The sequence below is a fragment of the Heteronotia binoei genome, chromosome 10 (assembly GCF_032191835.1).
Source record: "Heteronotia binoei isolate CCM8104 ecotype False Entrance Well chromosome 10, APGP_CSIRO_Hbin_v1, whole genome shotgun sequence".
In the NCBI taxonomy this organism is placed as follows: domain Eukaryota; kingdom Metazoa; phylum Chordata; class Lepidosauria; order Squamata; family Gekkonidae; genus Heteronotia; species Heteronotia binoei.
In genome coordinates, this window is record NC_083232.1 from 14,047,539 (window position 1) to 14,059,844 (window position 12,306).

Here is a 12,306-nt window from a genome sequence, read left to right on the forward strand (position 1 = left end):
TTCCCGGGAGGTGAATGCCGTGCCGTTGTCCGTTACTAGTGTGTCGGGGATCCCGTGTGTGCAGAGGACCCTTCTGAGCGCCCGGACTGCTGCTGCGGTGGAGGTCGAGGCCACCGGGATTACCTCCAACCATTTCGTGTATGCGTCCACCAGTATAAAGAAGATCTGGCCCTGATGCGGCCCCGCGAAATCCACATGGAGGCGGGACCATGGCCGCCCGTTCGATTCCCACCTGTGGGTCGGGGCGGACGGCGGGTTGGGTCTGGACTCCTGGCATGGTTGGCACCTTCTTACCCACCCTTCTATTTCCTCATCCATGCCTGGCCACCACACGTAGCTCCGTGCCAGGGCTTTCATTCTCACGATGCCCGGGTGGGTCTCGTGGAGATCCTCTAATACCTGCCTGCGCAAGGGGGGGGGGACCACCACCCTGCTACCCCAGAGTATGCACCCCTTGTGTGTCGATAGCTCGTCCTTCCTGGCCGCGAACGGCCGGAAGGCTTCTTCCGCTTTGCCCGAGGGCCACCCCCTTCCCACCCAGTCCCTGACCCGTGCGAGGACGCGGTCTCTCCCGGTTGCCCGAGCCACCTCGCTCGCGTGCAGGGGGCGCTCGGGGAGCGACTCTATGAGCATCACTCCGTGTGCCGGGGCGGGATCTGGGTCCGTCGCGGGTAGCGGGAGGCGGCTGAGGGCGTCAGCGTGACCCATCGCTTTACCGGGGCGGTGTATCAGCGTATACGTGTAAGAATTCAGGAACAGGTTCCACCTTAAAACCCTTTGAGACAGAATTTGGGGGGTCTGACGATCGGGGGCTAGGAGGCCGAGGAGCGGCTTGTGGTCAGTAGCGATGGTGAAGCGCCTACCGTAGAGGTAGTCGTTGAACTTATGCACCCCCGCCACGATCGCCAGGGCCTCCTTATCGATCTGGGCGTAGTTCCTCTCTGCCGGGGACAGAGTCCTGGAGTAGTAAGCGATTGGCACCTCCCCCCCGCCCGGGAGTTGGTGCCCTAAGACCGCTCCCACACCGTAGGGAGAGGCGTCGCAAGCCAGGATCAGGGGTAAGTTTTCATCGTAGTGATGAAGTACCGCGTTAGAGACCAGGAGGTCTTTCACCGCCTGGAACGCCGCTGCTTGGTTTTTACCCCAGACCCACGGGGCTTGTTTATCTAACAAACGGTGTAACGGCTCCGCCACGGCGGCCTTGTGGGGCAAGAATGCGTGGTAAAAGTTCAATAAACCTAAAAAACTCTGTAGTTCTGCTTTGCATTTGGGGGCAGGGGCTTGAACTATGGCCCTGGTCTTGTCTGCCGTTGGGTGAATTCCAGCCGCGTCCACGGCGAACCCCAGGAACTCCACCCGCGGAACTCCCAACAAACATTTCTCCTTTTTGACTTTCAGCCCCGCCGCTTGGAACCGTCTGAGGACCTCTCGCAGGCGGCAGCCGAACTCTCCATCGGTGGGGGCGGCAATTAAAACGTCGTCAAAGAAGGGTTGAACTCCGGGGATCCCTTTGAGAAGAGAGTCCATTATGCTCTGGAATATCCCCGGAGCTACGCTAACCCCGAACTGCAGCCGTTTAACCCTGAACGCACCCCTGTGGGTCACTATCGTCTGTGCCTCCGCTGTCTTAGCGTCGACCGGCAGTTGCTGGTATGCTTGTGCTAAGTCCAGCTTCCCAAAAACCCTCGCCCCGGCTAGTGCTGCCAGGACATGGCTGACTACCGGGACTGGATAGGGGTTGTCTTGCAGTGCCTTATTTATCGTGCACTTGTAGTCAGCGCAGATCCTTACTTCCCCGTTGGGCTTGACCGGCGTTACTATGGGGGTCTCCCATTCTGCATACGTTACCGGCTCTAGGACGCCCTGGGCTGTGAGGCGGTCCAGCTCTGCCTCTATTTTTTGTTTGAGGGCGAACGGAACGCGCCTCGCTTTGAGCCTTATGGGCCTGACCATAGGGTCGATCGGTAGGGTGATGGGCGGGCCCTTGTAGCTCCCCAAGGACCCGTCGAAAACCTCTGGGAACTCCCGGCAGACCCCGTCGAAATGGCTGGTCTGCACGTGGTCCACTCCCACCAGCTGGATCCCCAGTGGTTTGAACCAAGCCAACCCGAGGAGTGTGGTCAGTTGGCGCTTGACCACTAGGATGTCTAGGGGCCCCTTAAAACCCCCTCTTTCTACATGCACCCGGGCCCACCCCACGATGTGTACTGGGTTCTTCTGAAAATCCCTCAGTACGAAGTCCACTGGCCTCGTTTGGAGGCGGCGGCTGGGACATAGTCTCTTGAGGGTTTCCTCCGAAATGATAGAGATGGAGGACCCCGAGTCTATTTCCATGATGCAGGGGGCGCCCTCGATTAGGACTGACATTTTGACCTTGTCTGGGGCCGAGAGGGGCAAGCTCAATACCTGCAGACTGGTGGATGCCGTCGTGTGTGTGTCCATGGAGTCGTGATGCGCTGACGGTTGGCGGCGGCTGTTCTTGGCCCGGCAAGCCCGGGCGATGTGGCCTGTCTTTCCGCAGCTGCGGCAGTCCAGGTTTCGGTACGGGCAGTCCCTCCGCTCGTGGGGGTCGCCGCAGCTGGCGCACCGGGAACCGGTGGTGGCGGTGGCCCTCTCCGTCGCTCGTTGTCTCGCGGGGGCCCGTGTGTCCGCTCTTTGAGGCCGCCGGAGCTGGAACGCTTCTTCCTCTACTCGGTCCTCCGGCTCCGTTTCTCCCTGGTGGACTGCCTCCCCACGTGGCTGGCCGTACGCCTTGGTGGCCCTTTCGAACGCCGTCGCCTCGTTGAAGGCTTGTTGTAGGGTGAGCTCCTCTTTTGCGAAGAGCTTCTGCTGCAGTCGCTCGTCCCGGAGGCCCCAGACAAATCGGTCCCTCAGGGCTTCATCCCTCTTATCGAAACTGCAGTTTCCGGCGATCTGCCGAAGGGCCGCCAGGTAGACCGCCGCTGTCTCCCCCACCTTCTGGTCCCTCTTGTGGAAGAGGAACCGGCGGGCGACGATGGACGGTTGGGGCGAAAAGTGGCCCGTGAGGAGCCTCACGACCTCTCCGTAGGTCCTCTCGGTCAGCTTCGCCGGAGCGGAGAGACCGCGTGCGATCTCGAAAGTTTCTTCTCCACAGACGCTCAGCAGGACGTCTCTCTTTCGGTCGTCGTCGTCGATCAGGTTCGCCCGCAGGTAGCACGCGACTCGTTCCGTATAGGTCTCCCATCTCTCGGGGTGCTCCGGGTTGAATTCCGCAAGATGGCCCGTCGTTACACTCGGGTTCGCCATGGTGGCGGCGGGCTGTGCGGTCCTGCGGTCCCCACCTTCCTCGTCTCCGGCCAGGTCTGGTTCCCCTCGGGCGGCTGGACCTAGCTAGATCCCATCCTCGTCGCCAGTGTAATGTACTGGGAGACGAGTCGTGGTGGAAGCTTATTCTTTATTCGCTGGTACATTACAGAACTGGACAGACGCGGCCGGGTCCGCTAATTTATACATGCATCCCGGAACATCCCCTTCGCTGGCCAGCCCAATCCTGGCCAGTTAAACTTCCCGCCCTTGGTCTGGATTGGCGGGGCTTTCCCGCGCAGCGCACGGCGACCTGAGTGCGCCCTCAGGTCGCGCGGCGCTTGCGCTGAGTCCGATACTCTACAGTAGGGGTACGGTCAGATGCACACGTGTGAGGAGTTGGGTCAGAGGTTATAAGGTTATATTTAAGGGGTAGGAGGTCCAGGGGATTATGACACTGGGTCAGATGGGACATGATGCTGTACCACATGGTGTATTACCTCAGGAAAACGGGAGGCTCCAGAATGACAGTCAGGGCATGGCATGGGTGGAGGTGATTAAACAAGCTATCCAAACTTATCTAAAGGTGACAATAGAGAGCCAAATTGGTACCTAAGGTGACACCCGATTTATACAAAGAACTTTGGCCCTAGGTGAAGCAGGTCTTCCTCTTCTGCTCTTCTGGCTAGCACCGTCCATTGTCTGAAGTTCCGTTTGACAAAGACTTGGGCGGTCTGGCAGGGTCCACTCCTAAGCTGAGCTTGATGTAACAGCTGTTGAGTACATGAGCCTCTCGCTTCTCTGTCATGAAGTCTGGCACTGCAGGAAGATAGTCGCTGATGATGTTAGCCTACCAAACGGCTTTCATGGTCAAGGCTGGAAACCGCTTGCCCAGACAGTTTTTGGCGACACTACTTCTCCCACTGCAACGGCCGAGATGGTGCACGCACGGAGCGGCTGGAAACCCATCTGTACTTCTGGCTAGCACTCTTCCAGAGATATAGAGTGCTGTTGTAACTCGGAGGATGTTAGTATTCACATAAGTCTCTTATAAAATGGTAGATAAAACCCATGTTTCACAGCAGATGTGTGTGAGTTGAATCTCCAGGCACCCTGGCAACCAAACGGGTGATTACGATGTCCGTATATAACAACAACAAGCCTTTATTGGCATAAAACAGATTTAGCAGTACAAATAACAATATAAGTAATATAAAATGCTGGACGATATGTCCATATATAACTGAAATTAGGGGTCTCTTGCTCACAGTATGGACTTCCATATATGCTCAGGAGGTCTTTATGTTCGGCCTCCCAACATCTGTTGGCCATCCCCGGCCCAAAAGACGCCCACCTTGCCTCAACTAGGGCCAGGGCTTTTTCAGTCCTGGCCCCGACCTGGGTGAATCAGCTCCCTACAGAGATCTGGGCCCTACCTGGCTTATTAGCCTTCCGTAGGGCCTGTAAAACGGAGCTGTTCTGTCAGGCTTTTAGTTGAGGCTGCGGGCGTCTCTTCTTGATCTGGTTGGCCTCCCCTATCGGCACTGTCACCTGTGTTACAAAATTGGTTATCACCTGCTATCTCTATGAGATATCATGATGTGAGATGGCCAGGCTGGGCAATATGTGATGTCATGGTAAACTTCTCTAAGTGCTGTTGAGTTGTCTGTTTTAAAAATGTTTTTATTGTATTTTATTGTTTTATCACATGTTGTACTCCGCCCTGAGCCCTATGGGGAATGGGCAGAATAGAAATATACTAATATAAATAAATACATAAATAAATAAATAAATAAATAGATGATAGATAGATAGATAGATAGATAGATAGATAGATAGATAGATAGATAGATAGATAGATAGATAGTCTGCTGTAAAAACGTGAAAACAACATCACCCCAGAGATAGATAGATAGATAGATAGATAGATAGATAGATAGATAGATAGATAGATAGATAGATAGATAGATAGATAGATAGATAGATAGATAGATAGATAGATAGATAGATAGATAGATAGTCTGCTGTAAAAACGTGAAAACAACATCACCCCAGAGATAGATAGATAGATAGATAGATAGATAGATAGATAGATAGATAGATAGATAGATAGATAGATAGATAGATAGATAGATAGATAGATAGTGCACTAAATGTTTGTTTACACACTTTTTGTGTGAGAGTGATAATTCAACCGGTGAGGTTTTGAATGATATATTATGCTCTAGAATAAGGCTGGAAATCTCACTGCTACATTAAATCTCTTCCCTTGAAACTCACTGGACTTTAAAAATGACATAACTTTGATTAGATCAGGCCCTCGTTTCCATAATGTTTGTTTTGTGTATAAGAAGATAACTCAATTTATTTTTTTTGTTGGTCAGAACTTGAAGAATCCAAACGGAAGTGCCCGCCCTTCTTGAATGATCTTGCCCGCAAATACCTCATTTGGAACTGTTGCCCACTGTGGGTGAAAATCAAGACGAAAGTGAACGCGTTTGTTTCGGATCCTTTTACTGACCTCGTGGTCACCCTTTGCATTGTGGTGAATACACTTTTCATGGCCCTAGAGCACTATCGAATGACCACTGGTTTCAAGACCATGCTCTCAACGGGCAACACGGTAAGAGAATTTTGGCCAATGAGATATCATACATCAGCCTTTGATACATATTTGTGTATTTCTGTATCATTGGAGCCATGGTTCCTCCAAGAGTGAGCGATGCAGAAGTTACAACCAGGCTGCAGAAGTTTTCCCCATACATGTTGTGAGGGAGCCGGTCAGGAGGGCGACCACTTTAAATTTCTCCCCGGTCATCTTCCCTCAGTCCCTCAGTCAGACTCACAGAAATTCTGTCTCTTAATAATTGGCACCAGATGGTTTTAAAGGCAAAAGCCACAAAATATTTATTAGGTAACAAAAGGCAAGGGGGGGGGGGGATGAAATAATATTGATTATACCTGTTCAAGATTAAAAAGCAAATCATTTGGCAGCTGGTTGGCAGAATAAAATAATTACAGAGAGTAGAGACTTTTCCAGGCTGAGGTAAAAATATAACAAGACTTTGGCAGAAGATCCTTAAAATAAACAATAAGCCAGGCAAGTTTCAGAATCCCACTGGATTCTACTTCACACAGGCTGTGCCTTCTGGCCACTCAGAATGCTGTTCCTTCAGTTGTTTAAGCCCTAGCTTCGGCAGTGCCAAATCATATAAATAACAAACTTCAATCACCCTTCACACACACATAGAGAACTCCAGACTGGTGTCAGTATTCTCCCTCACAGACCCTTCCACACTAGCTATCTTCCAGGACTCGCACCCCTCAATACCAATGCATCTCAGCCCCACAGCTAGTCCTCTGGTCTGAGTCTTGGGTACCTCTGCTGACCCCCAGAATCCAGTTCTCCCCTCAGTGTGTAATTGTAGGATCTAGTTTGTACTTGGAGATTGCCTGATGTGCTGGCAAAATCTCCCTCAGAGAGTTTCAAACCGTCTGAAAACTTCCTTTTCCAGACAGAGTCCACTCAACTCTGTCTGCCACAAGGAGCTTAGCCACTTTGGCCACTCTCAGCCCCTTGTCCAGTTGGTTTTACAACTGCCCGGCCTAAGCCCACTGTCTTCACTTCAGATTGGTATTCTGAAGACTTCTCTCGAAGACCCCCTGGCTAAGACTAAAAATCCTAAGGTGATTTTCTGCTGAGCAAACTTCCAAAGGATACTTTTCCGTTGCTTGGGCAACGTTCCAGTCAATCGCTGCAAGCCTGTTTCTCAGCTACTCAGGCTAAGGGCCTGAGTCCGTCACACGTGGTAAGCCCCTTGGCACCAGTGTTCCCTCTAAGCTGAATTAGTGTGAGTTAGCTCACAGATTTTAAGCCTACAGGTCACACATTTTTGTCTAAGCTCAGGAAGGATGACCCCAGACCACACTAATTTAATCAGTAGCTCACAACTTTAATGCCAGTAGCTCACAACTTTAATACTAGTAGCTCACAAAGTAGAATTTTTGCTCACAAGATACTGCAGCTTAGAGGGAGCGCTATTTTTAGAGAGTAGGGTTACACAAATTTTAGTATATCTTAGATGTTAAACTTAACAAATTAATAGCACTTTAACACAAAAAAAATGCAATGCAATAATTTGTAATAAGCATTCATTTTTATTTAACAAGTGATTTTCCAGCTTCCTTCTGTGCAAGCTTATCTGTTCTGGGGAAAAAAATATTCTTGTAGCATCACAGTTTATGTTAGACATAGCACGGCCACTCAGACTTGAGGTTCTCTGTGAAGAGAAGGGGTTTGGACCAGGGGTGGAATTCCAGCAGGAGCTCCTTTGCATATTAGGCCACACTAGGGTTGCCAAGTCCAATTAAAGAAAAATCTGGGGACTTTGGGGACGGAGCCAGGAGACTTTGGGGGTGGAGCCAGGAACAAGGATGTGACGAGCATAATTGAACTCCAAGGGAGTTCTGGCCATCACATATAAAGGGACAGCACATCTTTTTAAATGCCTTTCTTCCATAGGAAATAATTAAGAATAGGGGCACCATCTTTTGGGGCTCATAGAATTGGACCCTCTGGTCCAATCGTTTTGAAACTTGGGGGGCATTTTGGGGAGAGGCACTAGATGCTATACTAAAAATCTGGTGCCTCTACCTAAAAAAATAGCCCCCCCAGAGCCCCCAATACCCACAGATCAATTCCCTATTATTCCCTATGGGAATCGTTCTCCATAGGGAATAATAGACTGCCTAGTAGACATTTCCCTCCCCCCCACGCTTTCTAAAGGGGGGGGAGGGCTTCCATACCAGGGATTCCTCCCTCCCTGCCCCCTCCCTCTCTCTCTCTCACACTCACAAACACTTACCGTACTTGGTCTTCTTCCAGCAGAATGTGCTTGCTGAGGAAACAAAAGCAAGGCTCCACAGGAAAAGAAAGGGAGGGGCTGTTCTCCATGGAAACTGTCACTTTCCCATAAAGCCCTTCCTGTTTCCTGTGCAGCCTTAAAGGGACACATTTTAAAATGGATCAGAAGCTCTACAACATGATGCCTAAAGGTATGTTCTCCCCCCCCCCGCCCCCAGATTTTTTGAGAGCGGGGGAGGAGGATGCAATTTTGGGGGTCCCCTGCCAGGGCGGGGGGGTTGGGAAGCCTAGGCCACACACCCCTGATGTAGCAAAACCTCTGAGAGCTTACAAGGCTCTTTTTTGTAAGCTCTTGGAGGATTGGCTACATCAGGGGTGTGTGGCCTAATATGCAAAGGAGCTTCTGCTAGAATTTCACCACTGCCTGGAACAAATGACCTTTCCGGCTCCAGCTTGGTGCGGTGGTTGAGAGCCATGGACTCTAATCTGGAAAACTAATTTGACATCCCTGCTTCCGTTTTTGCAGGTTTTTGCAGGGATTTTTACGGCAGAAATGGTCCTGAAAATCATTGCGATGGATCCTTATTACTATTTTCAGCAGCGGTCAAATATCTTTGACAGTGTGATCGTCTTCCTGAGCTTGGTGGAATTGCTCATTCCCAAAGAAACTACCCAAGGAAAAAGTAGGGGGAAAGGAAGCCTAACGGTCCTGCGGTCACTGAGGCTGGTAATTCTTTCGTTCTTTTTTATGTCTATTCGCTGGGGATGCAAGGCAGGCTTTCCCGTACACAGCAGACGATGAGAACCGTCTTTATCAATTACAAGCATTTGGAAGGAATGGCCTTGTTAATCCGCAGAGGCCCCGACATGAGGAAGTTGTTTCAGAGAGAGGAAACTGTAGCCAGGAAGTCCTAATGTCTTCCAGGCCAACCCTGCATTGCAAGGCCTTTTTTGTAGCAGGAACTCCATTAGGCCACACACTCCCTGAAGTAGCCAATCCTCCCGGAGTTTACAGGAGGCCCTGTACTAAGACCCCTGTAAGCTCTTGGAGGATTGGCTACCTCAGGGCTGTGTGGCCTAATATGCAAAGAAGTTCCTGCTACAAAAAAAGCCCTGATAATAGTTGAGGTTTTATGTCAGATTGTTTATATGCTACTGTGCCTTTTAACAGGGCTGCCAACTTTGGGTTGTGAAATTCCTGGAGATCAGGGGGTGAGAGCATGTTTGGGAAAGGGAGGGACAGCAGAGATCAGTTTCCTTGAAGAAAATGGCTGCCGTGGAGGGTGAGCTCCATGGCTCTATACCAGGACTGGCTCTCATTGAAATCAATGAGCTTACACCAGAATACCCCCAAACACCTCTGCATAGAATTGCAGGATTAGAAAATTCCTTTCAAAACTTTGCCAAGCTATGAATGTGTATAGAGCCATGGAGCTCACCATCCACGGCAGCCATTTTCTTCAAGGAAACTGATCTCTGCTGTCTGGAGATCATGTGTAATTCTGGGAGACCTCCAGCTTCTGCCTGGAGGCTGGGAACCTTATTTTAAGCAAGTGACCTTCTGGGAAAGGAGGTGGCAGTTAGCAGACATTAGTGCTAAAGTGATTTTAGTTTTGAGTCATGCCTGGTGCGTTCTTTACTACTCGTCTTGCCTTTCCTTGTGACAGGAGTCTTAACACATTCATAGCTTGCAAAGTTTTGAAAGGAATTTTCTAATACTGCAATTCTATGCAGAGGTGTTTGGGGGTATTCTGGTGTAAGCTCATTGATTTCAATGAGAGCAGTTTGGTGTAGTGGTTAAATGTGTGGACTCTTATCTGAGAAAACCGGGTTTGATTCCCCGCTCCTCCACTTGCAGCTGCTGGAATGGCCTTGGGTCAGCCATAGTGGTTAAGCATGTGGACTCTTATCTGGGAGAACCGGGTTTGATTCCCCACTCCTCCACTTGCAGCTCCTGAATGGCCTTGGGTTAGCCATAGCTCTTGCAAGAGTTGTCCTTGAAAGGGCAGCTTCTCTCTCTCTCTCTCTCAGCCCCACCTACCTCACAGAGTGTCTGTTGTGGGGGGAGAAGATATAGGAGATTATAAGCCACTCTGAGTCTCTGATTCAGAGAGAAGGGCGGGGGTATAAATCTCCTGTCCTTCTTCTTCTTCTTCAGTGAGGTCAGACGAGCATAACTCTGTACAGGATTGCATTGCAAGTCCAAAAGGCCATTCTGAATGCGATTGTCAGGCCCAGATGAAGATCCGTGTCTAATGTCCTGGCATCCAGACACCTAGTTCAGCTTGCGTTTAAGAGGTTTGGGGTAAATTAAAGAGAAGTGCCAGAGCGCACTAATGAGGCTATTCTTTTAGGGCACATAGAAAGGGGATAGCTAGGGGCTTTTTTTTGTCGCAGGAACTCCTTTGCATATTGGGCCACGCCCCTAATGTAGCCAGTCCTCATGGAGCTTACAGTGCCTCTCCGCCTACTTGTCTTCGTGTTGGTCATGGTGATTGGGATTAGTGGTGAGTTTTCAGTTACTTTGCGTATGTGCGTGTGCAGGGGTGGAATTCCAGCAGGAGCTCCTTTGCATATTAGTCCACACAAAAGGAGCCCTCTCAGCTTTTGAGGGATTGGCTGCATCCAGGGATGTGGCCTAATTTATTTATTTATTTATTTTATTTCATTCGATTTGTATCCCGCTCTACCCACCGAAGTGGGCTCAGGGCGGCTTACAACATAAAACTCTAACAACGAATCAGCTTAAAATACATTAATAGTTAATACAATAAAATAAAATAAATAGTTAATACAATTAAAATAAAAGAAGCCCGTTTGAAAGCTACAAGGGACAGGGCCTTCTCCGTAATGGCTCCATCTTGGTGGAACCAGCTGCCGGAAGAGGTAAGGGCCCTGCGGGACCTTACCCAATTCCGCAGGGCCTGTAAGACAGCCCTCTTCCGGCTGCCCACAACTGACCGGCACTGAGTACTGAACACTGAACATCGAATTTGAATTGAGCGTAACTTAAGACCGCTGAATGATTTTAATGTTTTATGTATATAACAAATGTTTAGATTTTTAACTATAAATTATGTAATGTTAATTTTAATGCTTAATTTTATATTTTATGTTAGTTTTACATGTTGTAAGCCGCCCTGAGCCACCTAGTGGAAGGGCGGGATATAAATCTCAGATAAATATGTTTTTATGTATTTTATTTATTTATTTATCAGTATACCATGCTACATCTTCCCTAAGTCAGTTCTTCAAGTATTCCAGTGTTCAAATATGGTGATGTTCATGAATTCAGATAATCAGGTATCGGTCAGTTATATGCCAGCCGGAAGAGGGTTGTCTTACAGGCCCTGCGGAACTGTCCCAAGATTCCGCAGGGCCCTCGCCTCCTCCGGAAGCTGGGTTCCACCAACAGGGAGCTGCAGTCGAAAAGGCCCTGTCCCTAGTTGTTTTCAGACGGGCCTCCTTTGGCCCAGGGATTGTAAGGAGGTTCTGAGACCCCGATCTCAGCACTCTCTGGGGAACATGTGGGGAGAGACGGTCCCTAAGGTAGGCAGGTCCTAAACCATATGCAAAGGAGTTGCATCCTACATGTCACTACATCCAAATGTTACAATTTCTGTGCACTCTTCAAGGGGCAGCCCAACGGAGAGCCTGAAGCAACAGTCAAGTGGGATTTCAAATCAGGCAGGATCGATACGGACGAGCCAATGTCTTTTGGCATCTAATGATGGATCCTTTTCTTCCCCAACAGTTGCGAGTCTTCAAGTTGGCAAAGTCCTGGCCGACCTTAAACACCCTTATAAAAATAATTTTGAACTCTGTGGATGCTCTGGGCAACCTCACCCTTGTCCTGGCCATCATCGTCTTCATTTTTGCAGTTGTTGGAATGCAGCTCTTTGGGACCCACTACAGGCGGAAGTACGGCAATAAAACCGGCTGGGGACCAACCGCGTTGGCACATGATGGATTTTTTCCACTCCTTCCTCGTCATCTTCCGAATTTTATGCGGCGAATGGATCGAGACAATGTGGGATTGCATGACAATCGCTTACGTGCCTCTCTGCCTGCTTGTCTTCTTGTTGGTCATGGTGATTGGGAACTTAGTGGTGAGTTTTTCGCATACTTGGTGTGTGTGCGCGTGCAGGAGTGGGATTCTAGCAGGAGCTCCTTTGCAT

The 12,306-nt window shown here is 49.7% G+C and overlaps 1 protein-coding gene across 1 annotated transcript in view; it reads left to right on the plus strand.

Annotated features, from left to right (window-relative positions):
* Positions 1-12,306, plus strand: part of LOC132578352 (sodium channel protein type 5 subunit alpha-like) — a 111,261-nt gene that overhangs the window by 28,290 nt on the left and 70,665 nt on the right. Inside the window, exons 14-16 of the mRNA XM_060248296.1 lie at positions 5,649-5,887; positions 8,655-8,855; positions 11,883-12,049. Coding sequence (XP_060104279.1) covers positions 5,649-5,887; positions 8,655-8,855; positions 11,883-12,049 — 607 coding nt within the window. The remainder of the gene's footprint in view (positions 1-5,648; positions 5,888-8,654; positions 8,856-11,882; positions 12,050-12,306) is intronic.